The sequence below is a fragment of the Agelaius tricolor genome, unplaced genomic scaffold (assembly GCF_023055355.1).
Source record: "Agelaius tricolor isolate 1412-34295 unplaced genomic scaffold, bAgeTri1.0.p SCAF_2, whole genome shotgun sequence".
NCBI classification, from domain to species: Eukaryota; Metazoa; Chordata; class Aves; order Passeriformes; family Icteridae; genus Agelaius; species Agelaius tricolor.
This window is the reverse complement of record NW_027269262.1, coordinates 42,473,722-42,492,651: the sequence shown is the minus strand read 5'-3', so window position 1 is coordinate 42,492,651 and position 18,930 is coordinate 42,473,722. Positions and strand designations below refer to the sequence as shown.

Genomic DNA, 18,930 nt, shown 5'->3' with positions numbered 1-18,930 from the left:
AGAAAAGGTCTGAATCTGACTTGAATCTGGAGAATTTTAATATGTCTGGTATCAGGGAATTTCATCCTTTCCCCTTTAATAGATGACTAGAAAACTGGATCATAGCTTTAAGGCACTGGAGATGTTCTGATGACTTCAGTACTGTTTTGGACCTCAAATATAAACCAGTTAAATCCAAATGTATTTGCTTTTGCTGTCTATTGCCACAATAATTTTATTATTACTTTTTCTCTTAAATCTACTGACTGCATTATTGCTATTTGGAATACAGTGCATGAATTATTTCCTCTTTGCTAATACTTGTCCACTATTGTAGTTATCTTCAGAACAGTCAGTAAATAACACAGCTTGCAGATGAAACATTCCTTAAAAACAGGATGGTGTAACAGTCTTGTGCCCTGTTACAACAAATGAATGGTAATTGAAAGGTATTGGCACTGTGAGCTGCATGACCCAGTTTGTGATGGGATACTGCAGGACACAAACTGGAAGAAAGCGCTGCTTGTAGTGAGGAGCTCCTTGAAAGGTGGTAGGTCAGGGGTGAAAGAATTGAGCCCTCAGGAATCTCCATCTGCTGTGGTTCGTTCATTTTGCAGAGCCCTCTGACTACAGACTGGTCATCACTGCAGAGAAAAAGAAAACTTGTGATGTGTTTTCTACCACATGCCAGGCTCCATTCTGCTTCTTCTACTTCATAGTTTGGATCTTATCCAGCACCCACCATGTCTCACTTTGAATCATTGGATAGCCTGGCTTGCAAGGACCTTAAGGACCATCTACTTCCAACCCCCCTGCCATGGACAGGGACATCTTTCCTAGAGCTGCTTACTCAAAGCCCCAGCCAGGCTGGTCCTGAGCACTTCCAGGGATGGGGAATCTACAGCTTCCCTGGGCATCCTGTTCCGGTGCTTCACTACCCTCACAGTAAAGAATTTATTCCTAATATCTAATCTGAACCTATTCTCAGTTTGAATCCATTCCCAGGTTCCTTGGGCAACCTGTTCTGGTGCTTCACCACCCTTATAGTAAAGAATTTATTCCTAATATTTCATCTGAACCTATTCTCAGATTGAATCCATTCCCCCTTGTTCTGTCACTACACACCCCTATAAAAAATGTCTCTCCATCTTTCCTGTAGGCTCCTTTCAGGTACCAGAAGGCCACTATTAGGTCACCCCTAAGCCATCTCTTTCCCAACTGAACAATCTCAATTTTCTTAGCCTTTCCTCAGAGGAGTTTCTCAACCAGTCCGCGGATTCCTCCCCTGCCTGCACTGTCGCTCACGCACTTCACCGTCCCAAATCTCTCCCCGACAAGGATGCAGGTCTCAGATTCTTTCGCACCACAGGGCTCACCTGACAGGGCTCATTAACAGCGTAAATCATTAAGGAAGCAAACGCAGTACATCCCGCAGCGCCGCCCTGAGTGTTTATTTATTGATCTGCGTTATCACAGCGACCTCCGCAGCTTTTCGGATCCACTACGGAATGCGATTGCGGCGCTGCGGGCACAGCAACCACACAGAATCCCACAACCAGCTCGGTTGGAAAAGACCTCCGAGACCATCGAGACCGAACACCACCATGTCACCAGTGCCGCGTCCAGTCCTTCCTCAAATACCCCCAGGGACGGTGTCTCCACCACCCCTCAGGGCAGCCCACTTCAATACCTAACCACCTTTCCTGAGAAGAAATTCCTCCTAATGTCCAACCTAAACCTCCCCTGGCGCAGCTTGAGGTAACGGCCTCTCGTCCTGTCACTTCGCGAGGGCGCGGCAGCAGGGTAACTTCCCGCACCGCACCGCCCCGACCCTCTGCGGCCGACTCCGAGTCGAGTCGAGTCGAGTCGAGTCGAGTCGAGTCGAGTCGAGTCGAGTCGAGTCGAGTCGGGTCCGGTCCGGTCCGGTCCGCTCGGGTCCCTGCCCCGCCCTCCCTCGCGTTTCCCGGTGGTGGTCGCGCATGCGCGGAGCAGCCCCCTGCGCACGGGGCGGGCTGTGGCGGCTGCGCGCGCGGCGGCGGCGGCCCCGCCCCCTGCCCCGCCCCGCCCCGCCGCGTGAGGCGGTGCGCGGTGCGCGCGCGTGGCGGCCGCGGCGGGATGTTCGTGGCGCGCAGCATCGCCGCGGATCACCGCGACCTCATCCACGATGTGTCCTTCGACTTCCACGGGCGCCGCATGGCCACCTGCTCCAGCGACCAGAGCGTCAAGGTAAGCGGGGAGCCGCCGGGCCTGGTGCTGGGCCAGTGTCGCGGCCTACCGGGCTGCGGGCGGGCCGGGGCGCGGCCGAGGGCTCGGTCCGCGGCAGGTCCCGCTGCTGTGTCGGGCCGTGAGGGCGGGAGGCTTTAGCGCACAGTGCGCGTTGTGTCTGTGTGTGCGCTAACGTGTGTAAACACGGGAGATCCGCTTCCGACCCGGTGCTGCGGCAGGGAAAGCATTCCCGGCTGCTGTGCCTGCAGCCGTGCCACTTTCAGCTAAAAATCTGTGTTTATTAAAGAATGCTTACGAAAAAACCTATTGTTTCATAATTTAGTACAATAATCTGTATTTATTGTGGCAAGAAGGTGAAGTGCCAGTAAGCAAAACCCCGGAGTGTTCCGTGTGTGCCCTGGCAGACTGGGGAAAGGGTGGAATACTGGAAGCCTTCATTTTTACGTTCCTTTAGAGGAAATAAAGTAGCATTTTACATTTACTCAAACGAAAAGTTGATATTTTTTTTTTCCTTTTTTTGTGCATATTGAGAAGATGGGCAAATATTTGTGAGTCACGTGGATAGATTTAAGAAATCTAATTTGCAGAGAGCAGACATGTTTGTTATTAAATCCAGATAAATGGTTGAAAAAGTAACTTTTTTTTTGTAGAAAGCTGTGTCACATGTAGATAAGGCTTAAAAAGAAAGAAGCAGCCTGTTCTCCCTGATCACAGACTAAAAAGTAAATAACCAACCACAATAAAATGGTCCCCCCCAGAAAGTAAGCCAAAGCCATGGGGATCTTTGATTTAGACTGAGTACCAAGAGTGTGCAGTTCTTAAAAAAGATGCCACGAGGTGGGTTGAACGCAGAAACTGTTCTCTAGCAGTGTAATGTTGCTTTCCAGTCATAACTGAATCCTTTATGAGAATGTTCAGAATGTCCCTCCAACCAGAGGAGCAGCATGACCCAGGCTGTGTTGGACAGCCAGAGTGGCAGACTTGAGGTGACTTTCAGTACAGCTTCAAAGTGAATGAGTGACAAATAGGAGTGAGTGTCAGGTAGTGTCTTTCATTTGGTTATGTTCATGACTTTCTACATAATTTTTCAGTAAAAAAATCATAAGTATTAAGATGTATGGGAAATCAAGAGAGGGGAAGGTTCAGTGACTTGGATGTGGTTAAAAATCAAGGCAGAAATCTCATAAAAAGAAACAAGATCTGTTCCCCCACTACCCTGGTGTATACTCTACTGTCCTGCTCTGCTTTTGGGATGAGTGCTGGGAGCTGCATTTGGGTTTTGCAACCAGAGCTGAGCACGTGAGGGTGCTGGGGGCTCTAGAATGAAACAGAACAGTGTGCTCTTGGAACAAAGTGAATGAACTTTTGGGAATTGTAATAATTTCTCTTCTGTGTAATTTACTGTTTAAAAAGAGATAGAAGTCATACAACAGTGGGTTTTGCAGGCAGTGCCTCTTCTCCCTACTTGTAATAGGGATAGTTTCATGGTGGAGTAAAGTGCAATTTTGTACTGAACCAGATACAGTGTCCTGGATGAAAAGGTTTACTGGGGATGTGTGTATATGTTTTTGTTTATTTTTATTTTATATATAGGAATGGTTCTGTCTGTAAAGTACTAGTCGGTAAGGCGTATTTACAAATTGTATAATTGTACTTTGATTTCTCAATAGGTCTGGGATAAAAGTGAAAATGGAGATTGGCATTGCACTGCCAGCTGGAAGGTTTGTATTTGTAAAAATTACACAGGCATAATCATAATTTCTCCTTTGTTTTTGGAGAAACATGCTTCACTTCTTTCTGCTGAATTTTAGAGCAGAAATGCTTTTGGTTTGATGTAGATTTTGTATGTCTTGTATAAAATACTTTCTCTTTGCTTTTGTAAAGCATCTCTAGTGCCTCTCACTTAAAGCAGATGCTAACATGCAGTCTGCTCTTAGTACCTAGTTATGTTGGCAGACTAGTATTAGTAAATATTATCAGTGACTGGTATTCAGGGAGTAGAAAACAGTACCTTAATTTTTAATTCAATATTTCCTTTCACATATAGTAAGACTTAAAAAAAAAAAATAAAAGGGGGGAAAATTAAAAGGAATATGTCTGGCTATTAAATGTTACAACATCTGACCTCTGCTTTTTTTTCTTCAAAACCTTTCTGAGAACTGTGTCATATAGATGCTGTGCTTCATCTGGATAATTGGTGTATTCAGCTTCTGAATTGTTATTAAACTTGTGTTTAATAGGAGCACAATGCATTCATCTTTGTAAATGGCAACGTTAGGGAGACTTGTGAATTCCCCTTCTCTAAGACAGGAATGTTGACTAGGAATGAAAGAGGAACTTCATATTAAAAAGAAGATTAATAATGCTTGCAAGTGCTTTTGAAAAGTACAGGCAAGCTAGAAATGAACATGGAAATGGCTGAAATTTGATTGAGAACAAAACTGTACTTTTTGCATCAAGGCAGAATCATAGTTTGGAACTTAAAGTAGTAATAATGAATGCCTTGAAATACGCTTGTAATAATCGCATTTAACCGCTAAGAGCAACAACTTTGCAGTGCTGCTTGGAATAAAGAACTGCAACAGCTGATATGTAACTTTGTATAAAAGAACATAGGTTGCAGAGGAACAGTGTTACTACTTCCTCGAATTCTCTTCTTCAGAAAGTCATGAAAATATATGGTTTTAACGCAGTAAGTTTGTTGCTCTACAGTGTTCTGATGTTTTCTTGCAGACACATAGTGGATCAGTGTGGCGTGTGACATGGGCCCATCCTGAATTTGGGCAGGTCCTGGCTTCCTGCTCCTTTGATAGAACAGCAGCTGTATGGGAAGAAATAGTGGGAGAGTCTAATGATAAACTGCGAGGCCAGAGTCACTGGGTGAGACTTCTTTTCTGTAGCTGTAAAGTTTTGGATTTTGGCTATGTTTTGTTCATTTGTGGCAACATTCCAACACAAAGGAAGTATTTCTAAAACATCTGAGGAAAACAGCTAACTGGCTGCATTCAGGCCAGTTTGTGTCACTGTTATGGGTGTTTCATAATAAGTTGTTCCCTGGCAAACAACTGGCAGACATGAATTCCCACCTAAAGTTGGGTTTTTCTCTGGCAAGAGATAATTTGAAACAACACTGGCTGTTTTTGCTCATCTTTCAAACAATAGATAAGTTGGGGGGGGGAGTTTTTTGGTGGAAGATGTAAGCAGTCCTATGAAATGGTGTTGTCAGACTTTGATTAGCCTTCCTTAGGGAATAAATTTTTGATGGAAATTTCTTTGCAGGTCAAGAGGACCACTCTAGTAGACAGTAGAACATCTGTTACAGATGTGAAGTTTGCTCCCAAGCACATGGGTCTTATGTTAGCAACCTGTTCAGCAGATGGAGTTGTAAGGATCTATGAAGCTCCAGATGTGATGAATCTCAGCCAGTGGTCACTTCAGCATGAAATCTCGTGTAAGCTCAGCTGCAGTTGTATTTCTTGGAATCCTTCAAGGTATGTTACTAAAACATTTGCTTTATGACTGTAATAGGAAGGGAAAAACCATTCAAAGCTGAACCTCTTTGATATCTGTTTGTCCTGAAGCACTTAATGGCTTTCCCTGTAGACACAGTGTTGTGTCCTAATGATCCAGTTACTCTTCTATTCATTAGTAGTCTATGCTGAAGGTTCAGAGTACAGGAGTTCATTTTAATGCATGGGATAGGATAAAAGTTGATTTAAAAACTAGAATTCATGTACATTTACTTTACGTGAGTTATCTTTTGAAACCTGAATGAAGTATCACTAAACCAATAATTAAAAGCACTGCAAAGAATGCAGACTCTGCTATGAAACTTGTGGTAAATACTAGACTGCAGATGCAATTTCTGTTACAGAAAGTCAATTCTTCTCTCTGAGAATATCATCTTGAATTGCTAAATAATATTGTCTAATGATTTCACCTTAGTGGGTGTATAGGGTGGGCTTTTGAAACAACAGAGTGAGATAGTGGTAACTGAATAGCATTTAACTCCTGTTTTGTTGTGATTTTTTCCTTGTGGTATTTTGTGGTGTTGTTTTGTTTTCTCTATAGATAATGTGTTTGAAATTTAACAAATGGCTTGGTGTACTTTCTGTGGGAAATACTATATATATATATAGATAGATAGGTAGATATAATATGTAAATATAACAATATTTGTTTTCACCTTTTAGCTCTCGAGCACATTCTCCAATGATTGCTGTAGGAAGTGATGACAACAGTCCAAACATACTGGCTAAGGTTCAAATTTATGAATATAATGAAAATACCAGGTATGCTAAATAATAATATATAGCGTTGGTGGGATCATGAAGTTATTTATAATATATGGCCTTTTATTCCTATCATTAGGTGTGAAGTGGAATAGTAAATAAAAATACCTTAATTTTGTCTCTCATCCACTGGGTAGGAAAAGAGAGGGAGACCTCAGAGTGGTAACTGATGTTAACAGAAATTACATTGATAATTTTATTCACTGTCAGTGCAGAAATGTCAGTGTTCTTACCAGCATTTTCAAGGGAGAGTTGTTGTTTCTGTGTCTACTAAATTATGTGTTTAGTTTTGCACAAGGAGTTAACAGTTGAAATTTGAATTATGTTGCACCAGGCACTGTTTTGTTCAAGGCCACCTTACAATGATTTTAAAGGCATTATTACAATGACAGAAAGCACTGTGAATTGCTCATGGTCTGTCAAAGTTCAGGTTCTCCGGTCAAGAGTCCACAGAACCGGAAAAGGCTACTAAGTTTATGCACCACCACTTCCAATTAAATGATAACAGAGAAATTGTGTTTGATTGGGAGTGACCAATGTGGGGAAGGAGCCAGAGTGTTCTGTGGGTTTTATGCCCAGCTTCAGGCAATGCTTTCCATGCATTAACAATAAAGTTACTGTAACTTACTAAGAAAATGGAATATGTGTTTATCATACAGCAGAGGAGGCAGACAGTGGTCTGCTTAAAAGCATGGAAAATTTAGTGAGTTACTGAGATGCAAATTCCCTTTAGATTTGTGAATGGAATATTTCTCTTCATTTCCCTTTTCCAATTGCAGACAAAAATGTCCTTTGTACTGCAATTCTTGTTTGTTGTATGACTCACAATACTTTAGCATACTGTACTTAGTGGCTACTGTATCTGATAGATTCAATTTCTGAACAAATTTGCTTCAAATTATTGCAGAAATTTATGTTTTAAAAATTTTTCTTTTTTTTTGCAAATCTTACCATGTATACTTAACCCTGTTTCCCGTTTCCACTATATCTGGTTTATATAATTTGCATCAGTGGCAATTATCATGGCATTAAAGGTTAATTTCTTGCCCTGTACAGGAAATATGCAAAAGCAGAAGCTCTGATGACAGTCACAGATCCTGTACATGATATTGCATTTGCTCCAAATCTGGGAAGATCCTTCCACATCTTGGCTGTAGCAACCAAAGATGTACGAATTTTCACACTAAAACCTCTAAGGTGAGCTTTAGAGGAAGATGGTTTGGTGTGATGTGATGCATACTGTGCAATCTTGTTCAAATTGTCTCTGCAAAGCAAAAGTAATAATGTATGCAGGATTGTTTTTAGCAGACTGATTTTTAAGGTGACAAGATTGTGAGCAAGTCTATAATTTTGTCTGAATATCTAATCTAATAACAGTTGTTATTAGAAAGATTTAGTAGTCTCTGACATCATGTTCAAGCCCAGACCTTTGAACAGTTGTGTGAAGAACTGTCACTTTTCTCTTAAACAGGAAAGAATTGACTTCATCAGGAGGATTAACAAAATTTGAAATTCATATTGTGGCACAGTTTGATAATCACAACTCCCAGGTGTGGCGAGTGAGCTGGAATATTACAGGCACAGTGCTTGCCTCCTCTGGTGATGATGGCTGTGTTAGGCTCTGGAAGGGTAAGGTCACCCACTTGAAACACATTAACTTTGTAGTCTGCTGAATATACTTGAGAAATTATACTCAAAACATAATTTTGGAGCGAGTGTCCATTTTAGATTTGTGAAATACAGATTTCTTTTTTTCCTATTTTTCTGTTTACGTTTAAGAAAAACAGAATTCAGAAATAACTTCCTGTGTTAAATACTTGCATGATTTAAGCTGCTGTAATTAGTTGTTACTGTACTCAGAAATTGTTACACCAGACTAGAGCTATATTAAGTTCTCATTTTAAAAAGTAAGGTAGATTTTTTCCTGCTGCTAAACCTAGAAAATCTATATTCAGTCACAATGTCCAGGCAAATGGCTTTTTTCTGTTTACATTTTAAGAGAAAAACAAACAAATAAATGCACCCCTTCATCAATGAAACAAACAAAAAAAAACCCAAACCAAAATCCCCACAACAACAATAAAAAAAAAAATCTACTGGCAGTTACCTTACACATTCTCATTTGTTCCTCAGTATTGTAATAGTGGAAACTGAGTTTTAAATTATGGACAGGCAGAGAATATCAGGCAGCTAAAGGGCCGGATCCTCAGCTGTTTGGAATTTATATAGAGGTGTTGAAGTTCAGTTGTGATTCTGATCACAACCAGGTGTGGGGCAGTTGAAACATATCTGCAGAGAAACAGAAACTAACAGTGTCTGTATATCTGTGTTTGCAGCTAATTACATGGACAACTGGAAGTGTACTGGTATACTGAAAGGTAATGGGAGTCCAGTGAATGGTAGTTCTCAGCAGGGAATTTTTAATGCCTCTCTAGGTTCAGCCAATACAAGTCTGCAGAATTCACTAAATGGATCATCTGCCAGCAGGTAGGTTAAGTAGTAGAGAGACTGGTTTTCAGTAGTCTTTTCTCTGAATCTTCATTTCATTTAGCTCTCATATTTGTTTTACATGTTTTTAAAGTGCAGTGTCATTTATTGCATGAGTACTTCTATAAGCTCCTCTGGTTTTGCTCTGTGGTTCGTCTGTTATGCAAGTGTTAAGAGGAAAATGAACAAAACAGTAAGTCATACTGAATCAGTCTGTATAAATAAGCAATCAAAATAATTATTTTGATTTTTAGTCCTTTCATATTATTAAAAACAACATTTCTGAAATCGTTTCAAAGGAGAAGCTTCATCCTACTGGTGTGTAACTGCCCTTTTGATTTAGATATATGTTTAAAAGTGAAGCAAAAATGCCAGCAACAAATTCTGTTTTTTCTCTGGGATAATATAGCAGAAGGGAAGGAAGAAAAGTTACTTGATAACAGTTTCAACAATCAAATGTTAGTGCTAGTTTACTTGGTTTTTGCAGGTGTGTAGCATCAATTGAATAAAAGTTTTGTGGTTTTAAATTTTTCCTCATATGGCATTCATATTGCAAATAATTTGCCTCAATCTCTGTTAGGTTTTTATTCTGTAATAGTTGCTTTTTAGTGAGTAAATTTTACTGCCTCTTCTGAAAAAACATTTTCATTTGTGCACACTGAAATGTAGAAATATGCTGAGTCTTGCATGTGTATGGTGCAGTGTGTACAACCGGCTTTGCAGAATTAGAAGTCCTATATAAGAATGAGATGTGGCAAGATTCCATAGCAGTGGTTTCCAAGTTTTGTGGCCACCTTTGTTTCAAGTGCCTTGGGATAGTTTCCTTTTCCATCCATGTGCAGCTACTCGTGGGGTTTTTTCAGTTTGGAAAGCTTATTGGCAAAGTTTGCTTTTGGAGAGTAGCACCAGGCTCTTGCCCTTTCAGCAGTCAGTCCTGAATGTCAGTTCAAGATCCCTAGCCCTGTTGAACAGAGAACAGGTTTCACATTTTCCTCACAAGATAAATGTGGACACAAGAGGTGGTAATGGGCCTGGTCCCTACAACAAAGGGCAGCAAAATTATGTTAGTCATGATTCCAGATTTCCAGATTCTACTTGCAGTGTAGCAAATGAATGCAGCCCTGCCTTGGACATGGTATATCCAGAGCTGTTTAGCTGCATTTGCTTGGGCTCCTGTGGGGAAATGCAGGCTGTCTTACAGCTCTTTGGCATAGGGTGTGGTTTTACAATCTCCTTAGATAAGACTCTGCTGCCACCAAGACTAACCATCCCCACCCCTCTCGTGGCTCTTCTCCTGTCCCTGAACTTGGTGCTAAGCCATTGTGCAGCTGAAACTTCTAGCATTATTTCTATTCCCTTCATTGCTCTGTATTGCAAGGTGTTTTGTTTTGGTTTTTAATAAATTATTCTTGCCTCTGATTTGTAAGACAGTGTTATTTCCAGAATTAAGTCAGGGGCTGTGGAATTTCGGGACATATGGTGTCTCGTCCTAGGTTAAGCCTTACATTAAAAAATGCACGCTTTACTACAGGCTTTCTTTTGTAGTGATACTGGCCTGAGTTGTGTCAGCACAGCTGCTAACTTCTGTGTTAGTGTTAACATGCTGATAAAGATTCATGCATTGACATTTGGCTAAATAGGTATCCTACACATTACTTGTCTCTGACTGTACATGCTGTTTTTCATGTCTATATGTTTAAACACTTAAAACAGCTATAGCACAGGCAGATCTGGAAAAGGCTATAAAAGCACTATGGCCAAACTGGATTTGTACTCAAAATAAATTTCAGAACATGTGATGTAGATTGTTAGGAAATAAACCAGTAGGGCTGTATTATTATGTTGATGTAATTGTGTGTGTAGATTTATGATACAATTTCCATTCTCCATTTGTATTATGTCCTTTTTAACAGAAAGCAGAGCTGATACCAAGCTAACTGGAGTAACTTTGGTGTTTTGCTGCTTGTTGCATGCACACAGGAATGGAAAACGAACTCCTTTTTCCCCTTCCCCAGCGCCGTTTGACCTCTCCCAAGACACCAGCAGCCTGCTAACTACTAAATACTGTTCAAAAAGCCTTTTTAAAACACGTTGTGTGCATTTTTTGTACTAGCCTGCACAGTTTGATACTGATGGAACGCCTGATAGAAAAATACTTGGAGAGGCATCTTGTTTGGAAAAAAACATAAACAACCCACCCAAACCCCAAAACTTTCATCAGAACGTATTTTTGAAAGCTTGTAAAATTAAAAGATAGTTTGTGATTAAAAACAAGAATTTTTGTCCTTGATTGGGATGGGAGGAGGGAAACGACCATTACAGTAACTTCCATTAAAATTGTTTTGAGAACCAATTTGTTTTGCATTTCAGAGTGTTCAGCATTTGATAAAGATTCCCTAAACATTACAAGGTTGTAACTGCTTTGTAATATATATGCAACTGTTAGTTCTAAAGAAGTGAGAAATCTGTTTTGACAATTGTACAGATGATGGCTTTTAGTGGTTTGTTATTGCTTCATTTATATTCTTTAGTATGACTTCAAATAAATGTTTTGTAAGTACTGTCATACTTCATCCTAAAATAAGTACTTTCTCTGTTACATATTTGTACATTCCTGTGGTAATAGTTATAATTACATGGAGTACTTAAATTCTCTCAACGTAATATCCTTGAAAAATGCAAACACTTTAGCTATACAGAGATAGAAACCAAAATGCAGTTTGTTGTTAATTGTCCCATAATTTCCTTAATAAACTCCTAGCTGTTCTTTGTTGTAAGTCCACAGAATTGTAAACAAGACAGAAAACATAATATAGTTATACTAAAGTGCACAAGTGTTACGGGTAAGTTCTAATAAAAACAGCAGCAAAATGACATGGAGTGGCATAATTTTGAATCTTGCATTCACCAGGAATCTTGAATTTACACTGAGGATTTTGCAGAAATATGTAAATAGATACAAGGACTGTATTTCATTCAAAGCAGTTATTCTCTGTAAATGTATATCATTAATGTAAAAAGTGGTGTTTTAACGTCTTCTAGAAATGCTGTGAAGTTAATCTGAATTAGATGCATATGCAGCAAGTGTACTTTGATAATATTTAATGTATATTTTGTGTCACAAAGAAAGCATTACTGAAAGCTGTTAACAAATCACAGAAATTCTGGGAGAATGAAAGCCTGTTAATAGCTGTACTACACCACCTTTTTGACTTCAAAGTAATCAATTCTTTTGTAAAAATGTATGCTAGGGCTATGACTATGGTATTATTTTCAATGAATTTCAGTGGAAAAGACTATTATTTTGCTTTAAAGAAGAGTTTCCAGATTTGTCTTGTTTTGAATTACACGCCTTGATTTCTGCTATTATGTTCTATTGGTTTTGGCATGGATATACTAAAGCCTTTTTTTTTTCCAGCATGTCTTTTCTCCCCTTTGGTTCTCCTTGTATTTACTACCTTTCTCTTCTTTTCTTGTTTTGTTGGTTTTTTTTTTTTGTTTGTTTGTTTTTTTGTTTGTTTTTTTTTTTTTTTTGTTTTGGTGTTTTGTTCCTTTCTTAATTGTTTCAGGTATTTCTTTCCCCCTCTGGATTCCCCACGGGCTGGATCGAGATGGTCCAGTCATGCCCAGCTCCTTCCTCCTCCTCCTCTGATAGAGCAGTCTTGTGATGCTGACACTGCCAACCTCCAGTATCCTCACCCTCGCAGACGATGTGTATCTCGGCCTCTTAATCTTTTACCTGAGAATGAAGGGGTTTAATGTGTTACTTTAAATAAATTCTGAAGGGCCTTATTCTGGGTGTTTGTGAATGCTTCCATTTCTGGCTGCCTTGGTATTCCTTCTCTGGTACAAAAGACTTTTTTAAACATGTGGGAACTTCATGCATGTTTTGTGAAACAAAAAACATTTAGAACGTGTTATTTCTGTATCAAAGACCATTTTAATTTTTACCCTTTGAATTTTGGCAACGTACATAAACAGTATTAGCCACGCGCTCTTTATGGAGTAGATGGCTTCAATTTGCCTGATTTTTTTTCCTTTTTTTTTTTAATCTTTTTTGAATCAGTTTAGTATGGTCTTTATTGTTTTCTTTTTGTATACTCCATTTATGTGTGAAACACATTATCAAAATTAGACATGCCTTCAAGACACTTGTGAGTGAAGAATGATGTTGGATCACCTTGTTTAAGAAACAACCATTCCTGTGTATACTGCAGCAAAATAACTTGAAGTGTTTGGTTACTTAAGATTTTTCCATCTTGCTATATAAATATTTAAATTTTATAATTGTGGTTGACTAATAAATTTGTGCTGAAAGGTCTGTATTCGTATGTTTTTCCTTGTAATAATTTTTAACAGGTTCCTGAAGAAGGAGTTTTTCTGAATCAGGTGTCCACTTTCCTAGCTCTGCTCTGCGCCATTCTTGATGTGCAGCTGCATATTCCCAGTCTGCCACAAGGTGTGCTCTCACTTTTCCCATGGCTATGCTGGAGGTCTGTGCAGACTGCAAGAGCTGTTGGGTTTCACATTACCTCTCAGTTCTTCTCCAGTGATTGAATTCAAACAGGGCCTTTTGAAGAAAGAGTGCTAGCTTGAAAAATGCCAAATGTCTTTTGTGTTGTGTCAGCGCGGGAGCATTACTGCTGTGGATCAGCTGTTGGCACTGACTCAGACTGGTGCAAGGCGGGCAGGAAGACAATGCTGGACAAAGAATGCATGGTATTGCTCAGGAGTAGCATTACTGCACAGGATGGGATTGCTGAGGTTTTTGGGCAGATCCTGGGGGAAGGAAGGAAAGAGGAGGCCTTTGTGCTGCAGAAATCCAAAGTGTAATTGTATATTTCAATGCACTTCAAAATGAACTAACCCTGTTTCCTAGACCACTGCTGTGAGGTAAGGGAGAGGACAACTTCTATTTTTCCAAAATGACATATTCCTATGAGCTTTACATGTATTCTGAAAACTTCATTTGCTCAGATCCACCATGTTTGTTTCTTTGTTTCTCTCTGAGGAATCAAGTTTTAATTTAAAAACCCATGAGGTACACTGGTATTAGAATGTCCTTGCTGAACATGTGTGGAGGGAGGCTGCTGATACTTTCCAGCCAACAGGAACAGAAGTGAACAGAAGGAAAAAAGTTTTATACCTTTACTAGAAAAAGTAAACACAAAACCATGCCAACTTTGTATGGTAAACAGAAATGTTACATGATTAAAAGATAATGCTTAAATGGTGGGTGGAAAGTAACTATTCCTCTGAGGGAGAATGAATAATTGAAAAAATAAAAATCAACACTATTACACTGGGATATAGTCCTAAACCAAACCAAATTGTTTCTCGGTATGGAAGGAACAAAACATATTTTTAAAGTGTTAAACCATTTGCAGAATTCATGTCTTAACCCTGGAAGAGGTCACTGATTAACCAGTTAGAGTAATGACAATTTTTTGCAGTTTCTAGTAGTGCGTTGTTAATAGTTTATTCAGCATGGTCACGTTATTTTCCTCTGTGATGAACATGTGTTATTATTAGATACCCTAATTCCAGTCACACTTCTTACTAATGGAAACATGCTGTAAGATTCAGTGCAAACAAGTCATGTTAGAACACAGTGGCCAGGTACTTTAACCTCAGCAAATGAACTCAGGCTGGTTTTGTGGCCAATGTCTGCCTTGCCCCCTACCTGCTATTTTGTATTGACCTCTCTCCAAACCAGGAGCCTTTGATCCACATCCCTGATTTTCCACCTCTGCTTCTCAAACTCATCAACTCTGCTGTCTTGACTCAAGCCTGTGAACTTCTGTGCAGGATCTGGGCCCTTGGACACAGGCAGCAGAACTCTAGGAGGGAAGATTATAGAAAGGCTTTGAAAGGGGTAATTAGAGCAGGTACACACCATATTTTAAATTTATGCAGCACTTTTTAAGGCTACACTCCTTTTTCTTCCTCTGCATGAATACCCACAATAGCCCTTCTACTGCTTCTGTGCTTGGAGCACATCTTAGTTTGAGCTGCCAGGATTAGAAATTTTTGGGTCCTGTAGAAGCCGTGAGATGGCATTGGTGGTTTTCTTTGTTTTTCTTTGGTTTTGTGGGTTTGTGTGTGTGGTTTGTGTCTGTGGTGGTTTTGCTTTTGCTGTCGTTTGGTTTTGTTTTGAACATATTTGAAGCAGTATGAATTTCTGATTACGACAAATGTGGATTTTCACTCTCCATACAAGGAATACAACCATAGAAATGCATTCTGAAAACATCCTGGAGAGCACTGAATTTGATATAGATCTGTAGAAGTTTTCATGCACACACACACGTTTGGATGGCACCTGCTCACATCCTCTACTTAAAAAAACCCTGTGACATGTACGCTTCAGCATGGAAATGAAATTTTCCATGTTCTATACATAAACTAGAACAGAAGGAGTTCCACCTCAACATGAGAAAGAACTTTACTCTGAGGGTGGCAGAGCACTGGGAAAGGCTGTCCAGGGAGGTTGTGGAGCCTCCCTCTCTGGAGACATTCAAACCCCAGCTGGAGTCACCTGCTCTGGGTGACCCTGCCCTGGCGTAGGGGTGGGACTGGACCATCTCCAGAGGTTCTTTCCACCCCTAACGATTCTGTTTCTCAGCCTCATTGTGAAAAACGCCAATCACTTGTTTTTAAAATTTTAATAGTAATAAAATGGTTATAAAAATAGTAATACAATTAGAATAATAATAATTTGGACAATTTGGAATATGAGACAATAGAAACAAAGAGTTTCTATTGAGAGACGGTCCAGGTACCTTTTTCTGGGCAAAATAAGCCCAAAAAAGGACCCACGTTAAGAGAGGATTAACCCTTAAAAACAATAGCCTGTTGCATATTCATACACCTCATACATGGTGCATAAATTCCATTCAAACACAGGATTCTGTCTGGTCAGTGTCAACTTCCTCCTCTTAATCCTGACAGCATCTTCAAGCCTAAGCGGGGCAGGAAGAAGTTCGTTTCTTCTGATAAAAGGGCAATAAATTCTCTTCCTCTGAAAGATTTAGGTGTCCTATGGCTGCTATCTCGCTGCGAGTCCTTTCTTTAAAAAAAGTATCCTACATAGCATCGTTTCTATGTTAACCTTATGTTATAACCTAGACCTATATTTAACCCACTACTTAAGAAAATTAATGCAGCATAACTTTCTAACATAACTGTGAAAAATGGATATTTTATGATTGGCTTTTCACAAATATTAAAGTGAATATTATATGTGTTGTGTTAGAAAGTAATGCTGCATTAATTCTCTTAAGTAATGTGTTAAATATAGTTTTAGGTTAAAAAAAATGTTAAAATAGAAACGATGCTATGTAGGATACTTTTTTTAAAGAAAGGACTCGCAGCGAGATAGCAGCCATAGGACACCTAAATCTTTCAGAGGAAGAGAATTTATTGCTTCATTATCAGGAGAAATGAAATTCTTCCCGCCTCGAAGGCGCTGTTAGGATTCAGAGGAAGAAGTTGACGATGACCAGACAGAATCCTTTGTTTGAATGGAATTTATGCATCTTGTATGAAGTGTATGAATATGCCACAGGCTATGGTTTTTAAGGGTTAATCCTCTGTTAACGAATGTCCCTTTTTCAGGCTCGTGCTGCCCAGAAAAAGGTACCCGGACGTCTGTAACTCTTTGTTTCTACTGTCTCATATTGTCCTAATTCAAATTGTCCAAATGATTATTACTCTAATAGTAATAATATTTTTATAACGATTTTATTACTATTAAACTTTTAAAATTTTAAAAAAACAAGTGATAGGCGTTTTTCACGTAACACATATAATATTTATTTTAATATTTGCGAAGAGCTACACTCATCTAGTGGATTCAGATGGCAAAAACGGGACAGAAAACAAAGCCGGGAATATAAACAACGTCACATGAGTTAATCCGAATGGACCTTTTTTTTTTTTTCTTTTTTCTCATTTTTAGGTAGGATGGGGGACAGCAGGGTCGGGCGGGATGTTCACCGGCCCTTTCCCTGGTACGGGGATCCAAACCCGGCCGGCCTGAAAGCAAATACCTGAGACAAAATACACCGATGACATCACCCCCCCCACACACTGCCCGCGGCCCCGCCGCCCACTCCTCTCCTGTTCCCGCTCTCGTTCCCTCAGGAAACTCCCGCTCCCATGCGTTCCCACAGGCAACACCCGCCCCCGTTCCCGCCTAACGGCCTGGGGGTGGGGCTGGGCGGTGCCGCGCGCGCATCGCCCAATCAGCGCCGCCGCCTGCTCCGCCCAGAGTGTCTCGCTCCCCGCCTGCCGCCGCGCGCCGTGCCCGCCAATGGCCGGCTCCGCTTGGGGCGCTGCCATTGGCTGCGCGGGAGGGAGCGCCAAAGTTTGGGAGGCGCGCGCGACGCAGCTGCGCACGCGCCGTCGGCCGCGCGGGGGGTGGGGCGGGCCGGTCGCGCGGCCGTTTCCGTTGCGCGCCAGGGGAGCGAGCGGTGCCCGCCTGGCCGCTGGGGGGCGCTGCGGCGGCGGCGCGGGGCGGATCCCATCCCATTCCGAGTTTTGGCGGTCGGTCCGTCTGTCCGCCAGCGTTCCTGCTGCGTCTGGGACCCTCGGGAAAGGCAGGGCCCTTCTCTCCCTCCTCTTTGGACAAAAAGGCGGTCGCCGGCTTCCAGCCGCTCCCCCGTCGCCGAACTGCGCGGCGGAGCGTGGAGCGTGGCCGGTGAGCAGCGGGAGCCTTCCCGCCGCGGTCACCCGGAGTTGGTGTCGCCTCAGGTGCTCCCTGGAGGGGCCGCGGAGGGAGGAAAGCAGGCTGGGATTGCCCGGTCCGGGCGGCTTTACACGCTAAATATAGACTGGCACGTCTCGCAGCGGCGCTGGTGTGAGTCGCCGCTCTCGCTGGGCCCTCCGAGAGGGCTGTGAAAGTGTGTCCCCAAAAAGTCTTGGTGGGAGAGGGCTGGGAATGGTTGTTGAGCACGTTTGTGGCTAAAGCGGGGTGGTTGCCCAGGAATACTGGCGGTGATGTGTGAGTGAAGTGCGTTGCCGTGTGTGAGTGTGAAGCTGTTTGGGTCCTGCCTGCAGATGCTGCCCGAGCGGGGCTGATGGTGGTGCCGGGCCGAGTGCTGTTCCAGGCAGTGTGGGCGGGATGATGGAAGATTTCAGGAATATCGCCGACGAGACCTTCCCGAGCTACTTGGGCCAGTCCTTGAACAGCAGCGCGAGTGTGCTCTTTGAGAATGTCACCGTCTCCTCCAACCCGGGGTTACCTGTGGCGGCCTCCACTGTCGCCAGGAGCCAAGAGGGCGGTGACAACAGGTGAGGTCTCAGTAAGTGCCATTCAGAAATATAAAAAAAACAGTTGAAGCATCTAACTCTGGAGAACAAAAATTAATTTCGCAAATTACTTGGGCAGTGATAAAACTATTTACCAACCAGTATCTCAGTAATCAGTAAACATAGGATTGTCTGTATTACCAGTGTAAACTTTGCATTTAACTTGTAACTAGGAGAATACTTAACATTTACAAAAACTGCCCTTCAGAACTAATTAAATTTTTAGACTGTAACAGTCAAGTCTCTTTTAACTCCTCTCTTCAGCTTACTTGACTCGAGTTTGAAGTTGTGTAGAGAATAATGTGTTTTTTACACGTGTGTTCTCTGTTAACTGTTCACTGAACTTACCTGAATTTAGCTCCTTTTAGAAACTCCAAGATCTAGTGTTATGTACAAAAACTAAAACTTGCTCAGCAAGGAGTAGAGCAAAGAGTAACAATTTGAAGCCTTTGTGTTTAACTGCTGTCCTGTTACTTAACAACAAGTAAGATGAGACTTTAATACCCTGTCCTTCCAGAAGGACACCACTAGCCACTAAAAACTGTAACATGGTATTGCTCTAAAGAGCTACAGAAGGCTGGAGAGAAGCATTCAGGATACATATGTGTATCTGTAAATACAGATTAGCTAAAAT

General features: G+C 41.3%; 1 protein-coding gene across 1 annotated transcript in view; it reads left to right on the top strand.

Moving 5' to 3' along the window:
• Positions 1-2,002: 2,002 nt before the first annotated feature.
• The window catches only part of CEP192 (centrosomal protein 192), a 72,513-nt gene continuing 55,585 nt past the window's right edge, over positions 2,003-18,930 (top strand). The window contains exons 1-14 of the mRNA XM_071421969.1: positions 2,003-2,205; positions 3,876-3,926; positions 4,939-5,085; positions 5,485-5,696; positions 6,399-6,497; positions 7,554-7,694; positions 7,969-8,126; positions 8,834-8,984; positions 12,554-12,740; positions 13,344-13,443; positions 16,945-16,996; positions 17,159-17,352; positions 17,448-17,685; positions 18,045-18,278. Of these exons, the coding sequence (XP_071278070.1) occupies positions 2,095-2,205; positions 3,876-3,926; positions 4,939-5,085; positions 5,485-5,696; positions 6,399-6,497; positions 7,554-7,694; positions 7,969-8,126; positions 8,834-8,984; positions 12,554-12,740; positions 13,344-13,443; positions 16,945-16,996; positions 17,159-17,352; positions 17,448-17,685; positions 18,045-18,278 (2,075 nt within the window). The 5' untranslated portion in view covers positions 2,003-2,094. The remainder of the gene's footprint in view (positions 2,206-3,875; positions 3,927-4,938; positions 5,086-5,484; positions 5,697-6,398; positions 6,498-7,553; positions 7,695-7,968; positions 8,127-8,833; positions 8,985-12,553; positions 12,741-13,343; positions 13,444-16,944; positions 16,997-17,158; positions 17,353-17,447; positions 17,686-18,044; positions 18,279-18,930) is intronic.